Below are 14,766 nucleotides of genomic sequence, written 5' to 3' on the forward strand. Positions count from 1 at the left end.
TTCCGATGTCCCCTGAGAGGGGACAGCGGAGTGCAAAGGGTTAAATTACCTACATGGAAATCTGAAATCCATCCTGAAATTTATGAAGACAACATAAAGGATGCTATTTACTTGTGCAAAGTCTCAGGAATCTTGGCACTTCATGTACCCACCAAGTTTCTATCATCCACTTTTGGTCAATTATCTCATTATACAAGTTAAAGACAGGAGATGACAGGCAAAGCACTAGAAGGTGACACAGGTATGTCTGCTTCACTCCTACTGGCAATGTTTTCATTACAAGCTGTATTATGTTGGTGAAAGATAAGAACTATCACTGATATTTGAAAAAAATTATGGCATCATGATTCCCCAGAGCAAAGAAGAAGTAACCTTAGCAAACACACTATCAAAACTGACACCTCCAACCTTGTTCCCATTCCTATCAGGCCCCTTGCCATTAAGTATGATGTGCAAATTTGTTTTTTCCTAAGGATCTGCGTGTTCTATTCACTTCTACAACTGCAGTGCCAGTTGCACTCGGTAACTGTTTAACAAACTGGAGAAAAACCCTGGAAGTGCCCAATTATAGACTTTAGTTTCTAGAGGAAACATACACATGACTGAGATTATGTCCCTCTAATATGTATCTCCTTAATTGCTTAAATGTACCCAAAACAAAACAAAACAAAACAAAAACAAACCCACAACACCAAGCCAAAACAACCCTCACAATATAGATTTCAGTGTCAGTCAATGTCTTGGAGGATCTGAAAGATACAAAAAAAGTAAATGTGTAACTTAGCTCAAACACATAAATGTAGAACTTTAACTCACTTAAGCAATATTACTGTGCAATAATTCATTCATGCTGTGCAGCACTTCAACGAATTCTTTGGACTTGTCCAAGAATTAAAAGAAAAAAAAGGTTTAACACCTCACTATCTAATGAACTGTGAAATTGCATAAATGATCCTTTGAGTTACTGATTGTTGATTCAGGGGTAAGTCATTATTACTGAGTAATTTCTAAGTTAGCCAAAAAGAAGACTTGCAGAGGGGTTTATAAAACCTGTAATCTTTCATGCCTCAATATGTCTCCATATAAAGTTACTATCATTCACTACAAGTCATATACTCAAATTCTCACAGTTCTCCCTACAGCTGTGAAGCTCTCATATACAACACACAGAAAGAATTTTCCAAAACCTCTTTTCAGCTACCACTCTTGCCCCACAAAGTGACTTTTTTTTTTTAAAAACAGCAAACAGACCTTATCACTCCCCGGTCAACCTCTCTGAGGTTTCCTAGTACACTTCAAAGTAGATCCAGCTCCTCACCACAGCCCCCAACTTCCCTCTTGACCTTATCTTCTTGTGCTTGAGCCTCCTTGACCGTCTGTCTGCACCGAGAATGTACCAAGACTGTGCCCCTCTCAGAGACGCGGCGCGTCTGGTCATTGTTGCTGCCTGAAACGTTCTCTCAGTGGCTGGGTAGGCGTAAGCCTGAACAGCACCTCCTTAGAGAAGAACCCAATTACCCAAGTAAAGCAGCACCCACCTACCCACAGTCTGGTCACTTCCTATCACATTTCCTTATTTTATTTATTTTTTTAAAGATTTATTTATTTATGCATACAAGATCTGGAGTACAGGCCAGAAGTGTGGGGGGTGAGAGGATTCACCAGAGACAGAGTGGGGAGAACAGGCAGATTGACTAAAATACACTGCTGAGGGGAGCAGCAGGTGAGTCAGGAGAGGTCTGCTGTGCCATGTGGGTCATTTCCCTGGCCAGGGATCCAACTCATGCTGCAGTGGCTGCGTATAGCTTCATAGGTTGTGTCTTAACCCCTTGTGCCACCAGGGAGGCCCCACATTTCCTTATCTTACAGAAATTTTTTACATTGACATATCTCTATTTAACATACTTATACTTCCCTCTAATTTAGTGAATATATGGAGAAGCAGAGGGTGAATTAACAATTGTTGAAGGAGGGCCTCCCTGGTGGCACAAGGGGTTAAGCACCACACTATGAAGCAATCCGCAGCCTCTGCAGCACAAGTTCGATCCCGGCTGGCCAGAGAGAAACCCACATGGTGCAGCAGACCTCTCCTGTCTTTCCCACTGCTCCCCTCAGCAGTGTATTTCAGTCAGTCTGCCTGTTCTGTTCCCCACTCTGTTTCTGGTGAATCCTCTTACCCCCCACATCTCTGGCCTGTACCCCAGCTCTTGTATGCATGAATAAATAAATCTTTAAAAAAAATGTTGAAGGAATGAAAGCATGAGGAAAACAAAATGGTGCCTACTAAAATGGAGTTTGTTCTAAATCTCTGGATCTTGCTAATCAGAGAATCGCATTTCATTATTAATAAAGATTTATATCCAAACAGCCCAAAGCCCAAAGAAGTAGCAAAAAAATTCTGGCTGTCTGTTTTCAGTTGTCATGATCATATTTGAGACAGTTCGCCTGGCAGATCTATCAATTAATGAATTAATTTTAGTTAAAACTTTGCCTACTCCTCAATAACTGAGAATAAACAGCAAATCTGAGCATGGATCTTCACTTCAAGTCCCATTTTCTCTAAGAAGGACTTCAAGTCCAAAAAGACATTAAGTTTCCTAAACCCAAAGACTTTAAGTTATGTTCACAGATCTGTTTCAAAAGAATGCACATATGCCGTCTTGGATACAATTTAGACATTTTTTATTGAGCATGGAGTCATGAAGTCTCATGGTGAATATTGTCTTACCCAATCTTGTTGCTTATTTTTATTTAAGACTCTGCACTTACAGCAGGCTAGTATTTAGTTTTAAAAGAACTCTGGAAAACCCATCTCAAAATAACAAGGATGGTGGTAGCAGTGGCCTATTCATTCTCCATTCACTCTGGATAAACAAGAGTTGGAAGATGTCCCACACCTGTAGACTTGAAATTAAAACTTAAGATGCATCAGCTCAGCCATTGGTGACTGGTTTTTGAGACTGCCAACAGAACTAATTTATCCCTTACCATTTTGCCTCCTTTTTTTTTCCCCCTCAGTAATATCCTTTTTTTTTTTTTACAAAGACAAGAGAAAGAATATTTTTAATGTTTAGTCCTCCCCCATAACACAATCCTCATATTGATTAAACGCTGAGATTTTTTAAATTCAGCACTTTTATACAAGATATACTTCTTCAGAATTATAAATACTTTGACTTATACCATCAAAGTCTCTTTAAGCTCCAGTTTGCAATGTCATAATTGCCAATGTGATTTATTTTTTAATATTATTTAAATTTTATTTTTATATTCCTCTTACAATTACAACCCCCTTATTTTGACCCCAAGCCCTCCTTTCCCCGCCCCCTACCCCCCAGAATGTCTCTGGTTCATAGTTGTTTGTTGATTTTGATATTTTCTTTCTTATAGTTATTCTTTTTCCTGGTCCCTTATTTAAGTTTTCTAGATTCCTGCTATGAGTGAGACCATCCGGTATTTTCCTTGACCTACTAAACATAGAGCTTCCATACGATCCAGCAATTCCACTCCTAGGTATTTACCCAAAGGACACAGAAACATCAATTCCAAAGAGCACCTGCACCCCTAAGTTTATAGCAGCACTATTTATAATAGCTAAGCTTTGGAAACAACCCAAATGCCCAAAAATAGATGACTGGATCAAGAAGATGTGTTACATATACACCATGGAATATTACTCAGCATTCAAAAAAGATAAACACATGCAATTTGCAGCAACGTGGATGGAGCTGGAAGGGATCATGCTCAGTGAAATAAGTCATTTTGCCTCCTTTTAAAATATACACTTGATATAATTTATGTTTTCTAGCTATATACAGATACTTACAACAATGAAGTTTCTCATTTTATAGAAGACTGCTTTAAAGGGACATTTTCCATGGGTTTTTTTAAGAAAGATTTAACCCGGAAGGATGTCAGATGTTCAGGCTCCAACCCACTCCCCAAGTATAAGACTCCTATTAGCTCAAGAAAAGAGCATCTACAATGAATCTCTTACCTTTTCTCTTTGGTCAAGGATTTGTGACACAGTCGCTGTCATGCAGAGCAGTATCTGCAAAATCTTTGGTAAGTAAGCACTGATCAAATGACTAATATTCTTCAATACTATTTCAAGGCTATTTAAGACACCGTGCTGACGCCCTAAGGGAAGAACTCTAGACAAATCCAAAACTTCTACTGCTTCAATGACTGCAGAACGGCATTCTCCTGGCGAAACAGAGAGGAAGAAAGATACCATGTTACCTTTTATAATTACAGCTTACTTTGAATTTTCCTCAATAATATGGCATTTTCTTTTGTTACAATGATTTGTGGGTGATAATGCACTTTATCTTTTTTTTTAAAGATTTATTTATTTATTTATTTATTTATTCAAGCACTGGGTACAGTCAGAAGTGCGGGAGGGTGAGTGAATTCACCAGAGCCAGAGGGGAGAGTAGAGCAGGCAGATTGATGAGGTACACTGCTGAGGGGAGCAGTGGGCAGCAGGAGAGGTCTGGGAGCCATGTGGGACCCTTGCCCGGCAGCGGGGGATTGAACCGGAGCTGCAGAGGCTGCGGGCAGCCTCGCAACCCAGCACTCAACTGCTGCGCCACCAGGGAGGCCCCATAATGCATTTTATCTTAAAGTGTTTTTTCTCTTTTTTATTCTTATCATTTATCCAACATTCTAGTCATGATAGGTGTTACTGTCGTCACTTTATAGAGGAGGAACTGAGGACTGAAGTAAGGAACTTGTGACAGAAGTCTCTAAACCTAATTCTGAGCCTATTTAGATTAGTCGTCAAAACCTGACTTACTAGTAGACTTTTATTCCACTGAACAAAGTCCCATATATTTTTCTCACTCTCAGCTTTCATTGAACTATGCTGAGGTTAGCAGCTGCATAAAAAATGTCCTGTTACATAATAAGCTCCCTGAAGGTTGAGAATCAAATGTTCTATTTCTCTTGTAGCCCTGGTGAATAAATAAAACAATAGTTCCTTATAAATAGCCGCCAAAATGACTTCAGAATTTACTTGAAAGACTTGAATTATTACTGTTTGAGCTTCACTTCAAACTGACATGAGATCATGAGTGTCTTGACTCATACTACATTCAAATGGTGCATCTACAGAGTATCATTTACAGTCACCCTCTCACAGTGGAGGTTATTTATTACACCAAACAAAAAGTTTTGTGTTCATTAGAGCCAACTTCCTTCACAGGATGATATTACACTGAATGAAACTCTTTTAAACAACTGGATCCATTATCATAGAAAAAATATAGACAAATGTAACACAGTACCCTATAAATATGTACTTTTGTCTAATGCAATTATAGAACTGAAACAGAGGTTTGGTAGTCAGAAAGATCTGGGTTCTCATCCAATGTCCACCATTTTATAGTTGAGTGGCCATGGGTAAAATGCTTACCTCTCTAAGACTCACTTGCCTTATTTGAAAATGAGGGCAGTCAAGTAATGTGGTTGTTTTTAAGGATCGACTTAGTTATATATAAAGGGACCTATCATAATGTCTCACATACAGTAAGCACTCAATAAAGGTTAGCCATTATTGGCAGTGGTAATTACTAACACTGCATGCCAGAGAATGTATCACAGAGCATTACAGCTCATTGTGTACATTTATTATCTCTTCTTCATTTAGACTGTGAGGATGGGGCAGAGATTATAATTACCTATTTTTCTATTTTCACAGGAGGTATTCAACATATCACTATTCAATTAAGGATAACCCGGGGGGGGGGGGAGGCTCCCTGGTGGCGCAGCGGTTGAGCGCTGGGTTGCGAAGCTGCCCGCAGCCTCTGCAGTGCTGGTTCGATCCCCGGCTGCTCCCTGGCCACAGGAGGAGGGTCCCAAATGGTGCGCAGACCTCTCCTGCCGCCCGCTGCTCCCCTCAGCAGTGTACTTCGGTCCTTCTGCCTGCTCTGCTCCCCGCTCTGGCTCTGGTGAATTCTCTCACCCTCCCACGCTTCTGACTGTACCCAGTGCTTGCATAAATAAATAAATAAATCTTAAAAAAAAAAAAAAAAAGTGACTCATGGATCATGGACTTATAGGCAATTAAAAAAAAAAAAAAGAATAACCCGGGAATGAAAAAATGCCAAGACAATTAAGACTAACTTAGCACCAGGTTTATATTTCTTAGAAGAAACCTATTCATTGTATGTGGCTAAGTACTTGCCATTTTCAAACACCTAAATGCACAACAGAAAAAAATATGCATTTTCCTAATCAAGGGATTACTGGCACATGAATGCTGATAAGCCTCAGGATCAGCTGTGAGCTCCATCTAATTCCACCAAAGCTTAAAAAGAATGGCATTTCAGCAAAACGACCAGCATCAAGATTAGAAGGAGTAATTCTACTCCAAAGACTCTAAGAGCAGCAGAAACCTGGCCTGACACATTAAGTCCCAGTTAACAAGATGTATTTGGAGTGGGGTAGCTGACACCCACCGTTCTTGAAGTGCTTCACAGGTTCAAACAGCAAGTCCAAGAATATCTGTATCTCCTCTGGCTGGGTTCCCGCCAGGAACCTCAAAACAATGGACATGCGGGTGCCTGAAGCCGACTTCCCCTGGGTTTTACTCCCAGTCTTGTTCTTCATTCGGCCATACAAAATTCTAAATAGTCAAAAGAACATTATCTGCTTGCATATTAATCCTCAAACAAATCCTTTTTTTGTTTTCCCAAAAGGCTAGAAGAGCAACACAACATATTTAAATTGATATAGAACATGGAAGAATGGAAATAGAAATAAAATATTTAACATAGGTGTCTAGAAAAAGAATAACCAAGAAAACAAGGCTAAGGGAAGCAGGAAGAAGGAAATAATAAAGATTACGGCCAGAAGGAGGTTCTTTGTCGAAGAAAAAAGCAATAAAACAGGCAGACCAAAGGTAAGCCTACGCAAGAAGAAATGAATACAAGAATATATAAACAGAATAGAAATAAAATAAGAGAATACATTGTAGGAAACTGCAAAGACCTCAGTTAAGGGGGTCATTTTCTGGAAAAAACACAAACATAAATAAGCATAAGGAAGCTAAGAAGAAAACTCATATAGACCAGTAGTCATGGGAAAATATAGAGCCCACTTAGTTTTTACATGTCAATTTTTAAAACCTTCAAGAAAAAATAATTTCAATACTATAAAGTTTCTTAGTATAGAGAAGAAAGGAAATAGTTCTTTCCATTAATGAAGGTGGTATAACTGTGATATTGAAAAAGTACAAAAATAAAACTATATACCAATCCTGTTTCATAAATATAAAACAAAGCATTTTTAAATTCAGAATCCAGGCCTGCACTGAAACAATATTAAAGTCAAACAAGGATCATCCCAGGAATGCTGAGTCCTTAGCAAAGTCTATTACATGATGTAAATCAATGACACACAGGAAAAAGTTAATGCGATCATTTTCATACATGCTCCTAATAAAATTCAACAACCATTCCTGACAATATACTTTAGTCAATATACCTAGTCAAAAAGGCTACTTTTTAAAATATGACAAAACTTTTGTCTTAACATTCAGAATTCAAAGACAGTTTTCAAATTTTTTATATTAGGATTCCTTTATCCTCTTAATTATTGAGGTATCCAAGGAGCTTTTCTGCAAGTTTTATTTATTTCATATTCAACATAATTAGATTTCTCAGAGGCTCAATTTAAAAATAAATCAGAAGAAAACACAAAATGAAAGATTTCATTAAAACCGTTGAAAAAAAATCCTAATACTAATATTTACCACTGTTGTGATCAACTCTTAAAAAATCTTTAATCATGCCATTTGCAGCAACAGAGATGGAGCTAGAAAGGATTATATTAAATGAAATAAGGACAAAGACAAAATATGGAATGGTTTCACTTATATGTGGAATAGAGAAACCAAAAGAAGGTCAAAGACAAATTTTAAAACCTTGAAAGCTGACTGTACTGACCGTAGATCTGTGGTATCCAGGATTGGGGGCAGGTTGGGGGGGGTGCAAAGAAGGAGAAGGGGGGCTGAGGAGGAGGTGGGGAGAGCACAATGAGGATCACACATGAGAGGAGAAATCCTCTCCTGTTAAAATAGTAACAGGTATGTGAAACAATGGTATTTCATTCAAAAAAAATTAGCTTTTCATGGTATAAATACCTCATCAGAATAGGAAACAGATCTGCTCGGTGGGCTGTTTTCACTACTGTGTTTTCTTCTGAAATGCCAAAATGCACTATCTCTTCCTTAAAACTTCTGTCTTCAAGCAATCGTTGTAAGTTTTCTCTTTAAAAATAGAACACAAATCATCACTTAATTAACAACATTAAAAAAAAGGCTAGATGGTCCTCCCCAGTGGCGCAGCGGTTGAGCGCTGGGTTGTGAAGCTGCCCGCAGCCTCTACAGCGCCGGTTCAATCCCCGGCTGCTCCCCGGCCACCAGAGGAGGGTCCCACATGGCGCGCAGACCTCTCCTGCCACCCGCTGCTCCCCTCAGCAGTGTACTTCGGTCCTTCTGCCTGCTCTGCTCCCCGCTCTGGCTCTGGTGAATTCTCTCACCCTCCCGTGCTTCTGACTGTACCCAGTGCTTGTATAAATTTAAAAAAAAAAAAAAAAAAAAAAAGGCTATGCATTAAAGCAAAATGTGTAAAAAAACAGGTAGTGAAAAATAGTCCACATAGCGGTGGACAACTGTAAAGGAAAATCTTTATAAAACTATCTTCCAAAATGACAGGTTTTCAAATTCTAAAAGTTAAAAAGGGATTAAAAGGAGTTAGACTTAGTCAATAATTCAGCTTTTTAAGGGTTGAATTAAAAACTTTTCTTCAGTTTTTGCAGTAATTACGATTCTCTAAGTAATCACCAAGATTTTATGGTAAGGAGAAATAATATAAACTTCTCAACATATACTTATCAATTAATTTTCTCTTTCTTACCTTATTACCTGAGTAGTACTCTTAGCAAATATATGTTTAGTTTTCATTTGTTACCTAAAAATAGCATTACAACTACCTTACAAAGAGAAAAATGCCCCTAGGCCTTCACAAAATTATTTTAGAAGAGGTTCTCAAATAGAAAAATAAAAATCAGCTAAAGATTTGCTTCAAACAACTTACCTGTAAGGGAGGAGATGTGGATGCTTATATGTCATTATGCAATCCAGGGTCATTTTTTGCACTGTTTGATCTTGATGTAGTAACAACTAAGAAAGATATTTTATAGAATAAATTATTAGAGGTCACACACATCCCATGGGACAGTAATTTATTTGTTTTAATTTGCTAAAATAGATTCCTAGAACCTACATTTTTAGATGTGGATTAAAGTTGATTTTCCCTGGAGATAAAGGAGGAAGAACAGAGTATGTGTAAAGACAAAAAATGGAAACAAAACTCTGACACCCAGACCCCTGGGTTTACGTCTTTTGCCCAAAGCCACTGCCTATATGAATCGGGATTTACACCAGCGGGGTTGGTCCTGTTCAGAGAGGCTCCTTCCACCCTGTGAGGGTAATGGCAGTCATCAGATGCCAGGGAGGGGACCCGGCTCCGAGGCTTCTCTGATCAGCCAGTGCAGAATTTTATGCCCACGGACAACTGCGACTTGTGAGTTCTAGCTTCATAAACAAGCTACAGCCAATTATGGGTAGCAGATAGACTCATTTTCACTTAAAAAGAAAATTCTAAGTGAGAAAGAAAATTTCCTCTTCTCAGATTGCTTAGAAGGCTCACCAATGTTTACTTTGCTTCTGACATTAAATTTTTCTTGTAACTGTTTTCTGGAATTCAGGGTCAGAAATTGTCATCACTATTCCAACTACCGAACATTCTGAAATATTAGTGCTCTACAAGGCTGACTTACCTAGAAGTGACAAGTAGCCAGTTGCTCTTGACACAATCCCTACTCCTTCTTAAAAACTAATTCTCATGATATAAATACTCACAGCTAATATAGCCAATCAATGTTTTGGCACCCCAAATTTTTTAAATTCATTGAAATTGATAATGTTTGAAAATATTCCTCAAGATACAGAAAATTATATGTTAAATAAAAAAAAAACTTACTTAAAATGTAGGCACAGGACCAATTCAAGAATTAATGAAAACTAAGTTATTTTGGGAAAGGACATGCTAGAGAATAAAGTTCACAAAGAATTATAATGGAAAGAATTTATTTTACTTACCTGAAGATAAAGCTCATATAATTTGGACTCTAGATATAAGGCCCGTGGATTTGAAAACTTTGAGAAAACTTGCAAATGAGCAATTAACTGCCTAAAAAATGAAAACAAAACAACACAGTGAGGCCACTACAGAATTAAAGAGCAGAGATTATTTCGAGGTAATAGTTCCCATCCATTTTAATGTCACCGACAAGTCCTCTAAACACTGACTCAGTCTCACTGTTAATTACACAAACAAGCTTTACTTATTTACATTTAGGAAATTATTCTCCAGGAATACCAAGTCTCAGGCAGGCCTATTCCTGAAATCCAGGTTACCCACATCCCAGAAAATCACTTGGGATAGCGTTAGAAACGTTTAAATTAAACCCTAAGAAGAATGAAAGGCATTTAAATAGTAATACAGTCCCAAGTGAAACACAGATGGCTCCTTATATGGTTTCCAAGCAGTAGACAGGAAAGTGGTGGAATAGATTCTTTCCCACTTTGATATAATATAAACATTGAGTCAGGAACAGAGGCCCGAGTTTAGGGAACCATGGCCCACGCCTACAAAGAAGGAAGAAAGAGCAACATGGGCTGTTGAAATTTGAGGATGTGCCTCCCAGCCCATTACATTGTCTGTAAGGAAGAGCTGATGAGAGCTCCTCCTACATTTGCTGACTCAGCTTCCCAGTCCATAGACTCTCTGAGACTTTAAAAATACTTGAGAAAACAGTTTTCTCTCTGGGTATAATTCATGCCTGACTCGGGACAGCTGACTAATGTCTCAGTCTCAGTTTCCTCATGTTAACAAGGACTAGGTTTTCTGTGAGGATTAAATGAAAGAAGACAAGTTGGGGGCCACTACACCTAAAAGTTTATCCAACAATTAATTGTCCTGCTCCTGGACAAAGAAAGATCACTGTGAAAAGTCTTCCAGTTAACAGAGAAAAAATAAGCTGGAAATTATGACCTCCTCAGACACTGTCGAGAAACAGGGACAAGTCTAGCACCAGTGTTTATATAGTTCACTAAAACATCTGGTTAGTCTTACTTGTTAACTTGATTAAGTCACAGTACCCAGGGGTCGTGGGTAAAGTATTTTGTAGATGCTGTTGACATGCAGAATTAACTTTAAATAAAGGAGATTACCCTCAGTGATGTGGATGGGCTTCACCCAAGCAGACCTGAAGAGCAAAACCAGATATTTCCCAGAGAGGAAGACATTTTGCCACAAGACTACAACATAGGATTCCTATGAATTTTAGACTCGAGAAATCATCAAATCCTGCCTGACTTTGCAGTCTGCAGTCTTACCTTATAAACTGTAGACCTGCCAGCTCCCATAATCACGTGAGTCAATTTCTTATAAATAAACTTTTAAAACGTTCTGTTGAAACATCCACTTGTTCCCTCAACATTAACTATTTTTATAGCCCTTCCCTTTTTGTAGCCTTAAAGAGCCAAAGAGAACAGGAGCTAATTCATATGTTTTCTATAAATACGTGCCAATAACATTGCCTCATGAAGGATTTTAAACTTGGGATTATGAGTATATTAAGATGGTTCCAAAAGCACGATTATCAATTTACTTATATTTTCTTTCTTTTTTTTTTTTAAAGTTTTTTTGTTTTGTTTTGTTTTTTTTTTTAATATTTATACAAGCACTGGGCACAGTCAGAAATGCGGGAGGGTGAGAGAATTCACCAGAGCTAGAGTGGGGAGCAGATTAGGCAGAAGGACCGGAGTACACTGCTGAGGGGAGCAGCGGGTGGCAGGAGAGGTCTGCGCACCATGTGGGACTGCCCTCCGGTGGCCGGGGAGCAGCCGGGGATCGAACCGGCGCTGTAGAGGCTGCAGGCAGCTTCGCAACCCAGTGCTCAACTGCTGCGCCACCGGGGGGCGGGGGGGGGGGTCCCTGCTTATATTTTCAATGATGGTTTATGAAAGTAACAGTCTAGGTTTGTCTGTCAGGGGCAGAAAAGTCAATGATGAACACACAGCTCATGGGCATAGCTGACTAAGAACAAAAGTGTTAAGATAACACAGTAGCATGAATCCACGGACTCTCTTACACCCCACTTTAGCCAGGTTTCAAGGAAGCTGGAATAACTTCTGAAAGCACGATCACTTTTTTTGGAAGGTTTCTAATAATGTAAGTAAATGAATAACCTAGAGAATAAGAAAATGGAAGAGCATGAAAAAATAAAGTAACCTGCATCAGACAGTCAAAAGGCAAAGTAAAGTGCTGATATAAGAGAGGAGATGTTCCATTATATGTTCCCTCACCACACATAAGTGCCTCCCTGGTGCTGACAAAACGAATGACAAAGGTCAAAGAGCATTTAAGTGTTCTCATCTATAAAAAGGAGCTAAGGTTAGATGGCGCCCAAGAGTCCCTTCAACTCTTTAATACTCTGTGGCTAAACAAGAAAAAAAAAATCGTAATAAGCAAACAACCAAAAATCTCAGAAGACTGACGATTTTTGGGGGGTTGTAAAAGAAAATAAGAGGACGATGCAGCACTTAAACAATCACTGTCTGAGCAGTTCATCTTGTCCAAGGCTGTCTTGCATTAGGCCCTGTAAGGAACGTGCCTCCAGGGTCTTTCAGTGGCACAGAACTTACTTTGCTGCAGCTCTTCTTGTCTTTTTCTTTTGTGAGGGTTCCTCTTGGGGGACCACCTCTTCCTCCAGCTCCTCCAACTCCTCTCCAGCAGCAGGCTCCTCTTCCACTGCTTCCTCCTCTGCTACCCCTTTGGTTTTTCTTAGCAGATTCTGGGTTGGAGCAACTTGCAGATCTGCTGGGTAATACTCATTGCTATATTGTAAAGAGAGTGATACGAGATAGATGAAGCTGAAATGTTCTGTCCTGTCCATGACAGACTACAGCCACGATTCACAGAATTGGACAATGAGGGATATTAGAGGCAAGTCAAGCCTCTTCTGTAGTATTCTCTTTTCCTTTTTTTTGCTCAGCTCCTCTTTAAGTACCGTGTTTGACAATTCAATCACTAACTGCAGAAGATGGCCCCTTTCATCACTATGCTGTTGAACAACGCCTTTTTAACTCTATGCATAGCATGTTTGCTCCTTCTTTAAAATAAGGTAAACTACACAAGCCACTTCCTAAGGGTGTTGAGCACAGAGTGAGTGCTCATCCATTAAGTGTCACCTATCACTGGGATGTTATTGCCATTGCCAGCTTTTTGTTCCGGCTTCTGGTTTGGCTCTCCTTGGAAAATGTTTGCTGAAGATGCACAACTTAGTTCTAATATCAAATTATTTGAAACATTTTTAGAAATAGAAATTCCTAGCTAAAAATAAAAAGCCCATGATGTAGTTCATTTGGATAATTTGTAATAGCATTAGCTATAGTAACTGGTGTCAACTAGCCTTAATTCAAACATTTTCAAAAATGGCGTATCTTTAGCTTTTAAATCTTCTTAAACTCAGAGGCCCACTTGGACTTACAGGCTCCTCTCACCACCCCCAACCCATGCATTTTGTACTATTAGAGAAAAGCCTTATCCTTAGGCTAAAGGTCAACCTACGTCTTTTGTCAGGAGAAAACTTGGAAAACTAATATGGTAGGAAATTCATATACCATTAACACCATTAATGCCAGCTCACCTACGTGTAGGCTTTTGCAATTCATATAACAACTGACAAACATTTTATCTGATCTTCAAAACAAGACAAAGATGCTAAATATCACTGTCCTCATTCTATAAATAAAGCCCAAAGAATATATGAAAAAAGAAAATCGTTACTCTTTCATAGCTGGCTCTACCAACATGCCTGCATCTTTGTTTATAACCTTTGCCAGAATGAATTATTCACGCAAACCTTTTCACTCATGCACCAGGTCCTATCTCCTTGTACCCATTCAAAGCTATGCTCTAGAAATTTTATCCCTTCTCCTGCATTACGAATCTTCCCTCTCCTCTGGATCATTCACATCAGCATTATATAAATACATGCTGTTTAAATCCTAAATAGCAGCCCCACCAATTAGTGCTCCCTCCACATCCTCTCCCTCCCTATCTCCCTCTACCTATGTCTGGGCTTGTTTTTGTTTTTTCGTTTTGTTTTGTTTTTTGATAGAACTGTTCATACTTGCTGTTTCTCTTTTTCTTCTCCAGTTTTCTTAAGATTCTTTTAATCAGGATTTCATCCCTACCAGGTTAACTTAAGTAGCTCTCACTCATGTCATTTCCAAAGTCCACCAATAATTCTTATTATTCACATGACTGAAAGTTCCAACACACGTGATGCAACTGATTACTCGTTCCCTGAAATATTCTCTTCCAGGACTACTGAGTGGTCTCGGTTCTTCTATCACTTTTCCTGGCCTCCTTAACTGGTTCCTTAGTCTCCCAACTTCTAAATAGCACTGTCAACCCTTAGAAGTCCTCTCTCTCTACAGTCACACCCAGGTAACCCAGGTGTGGCTTCATTCCTTGTCTCATGCATCTACTGGTATGTCTCAAATGTATTATCTTTAGACCAAACCTTTCTCCTGAACTTTAAACTCTAAATTCAGCTGTCTACTTGACATTACTGCTTAGATGTCTGCTTCGAGTTCCAAAGTTGACATATGAATGAACTAAAAAT

The 14,766-nt window shown here is 38.9% G+C and overlaps 1 protein-coding gene across 1 annotated transcript in view; it reads right to left on the minus strand.

Moving 5' to 3' along the window:
- UTP20 (UTP20 small subunit processome component) overlaps positions 1-14,766 on the minus strand; it is a gene marked incomplete at both ends in the record, with an annotated part of 79,188 nt that overhangs the window by 36,666 nt on the left and 27,756 nt on the right. Inside the window, 6 exon segments of the mRNA XM_084254919.1 lie at positions 3,998-4,206; positions 6,462-6,628; positions 8,147-8,272; positions 9,102-9,187; positions 10,169-10,259; positions 12,779-12,970. Of these exon segments, the coding sequence (XP_084111045.1) occupies positions 3,998-4,206; positions 6,462-6,628; positions 8,147-8,272; positions 9,102-9,187; positions 10,169-10,259; positions 12,779-12,970 (871 nt within the window).

The sequence above is a fragment of the Talpa europaea genome, assembly GCF_964194135.1.
Source record: "Talpa europaea genome assembly, chromosome: 15".
NCBI classification, from domain to species: Eukaryota; Metazoa; Chordata; class Mammalia; order Eulipotyphla; family Talpidae; genus Talpa; species Talpa europaea.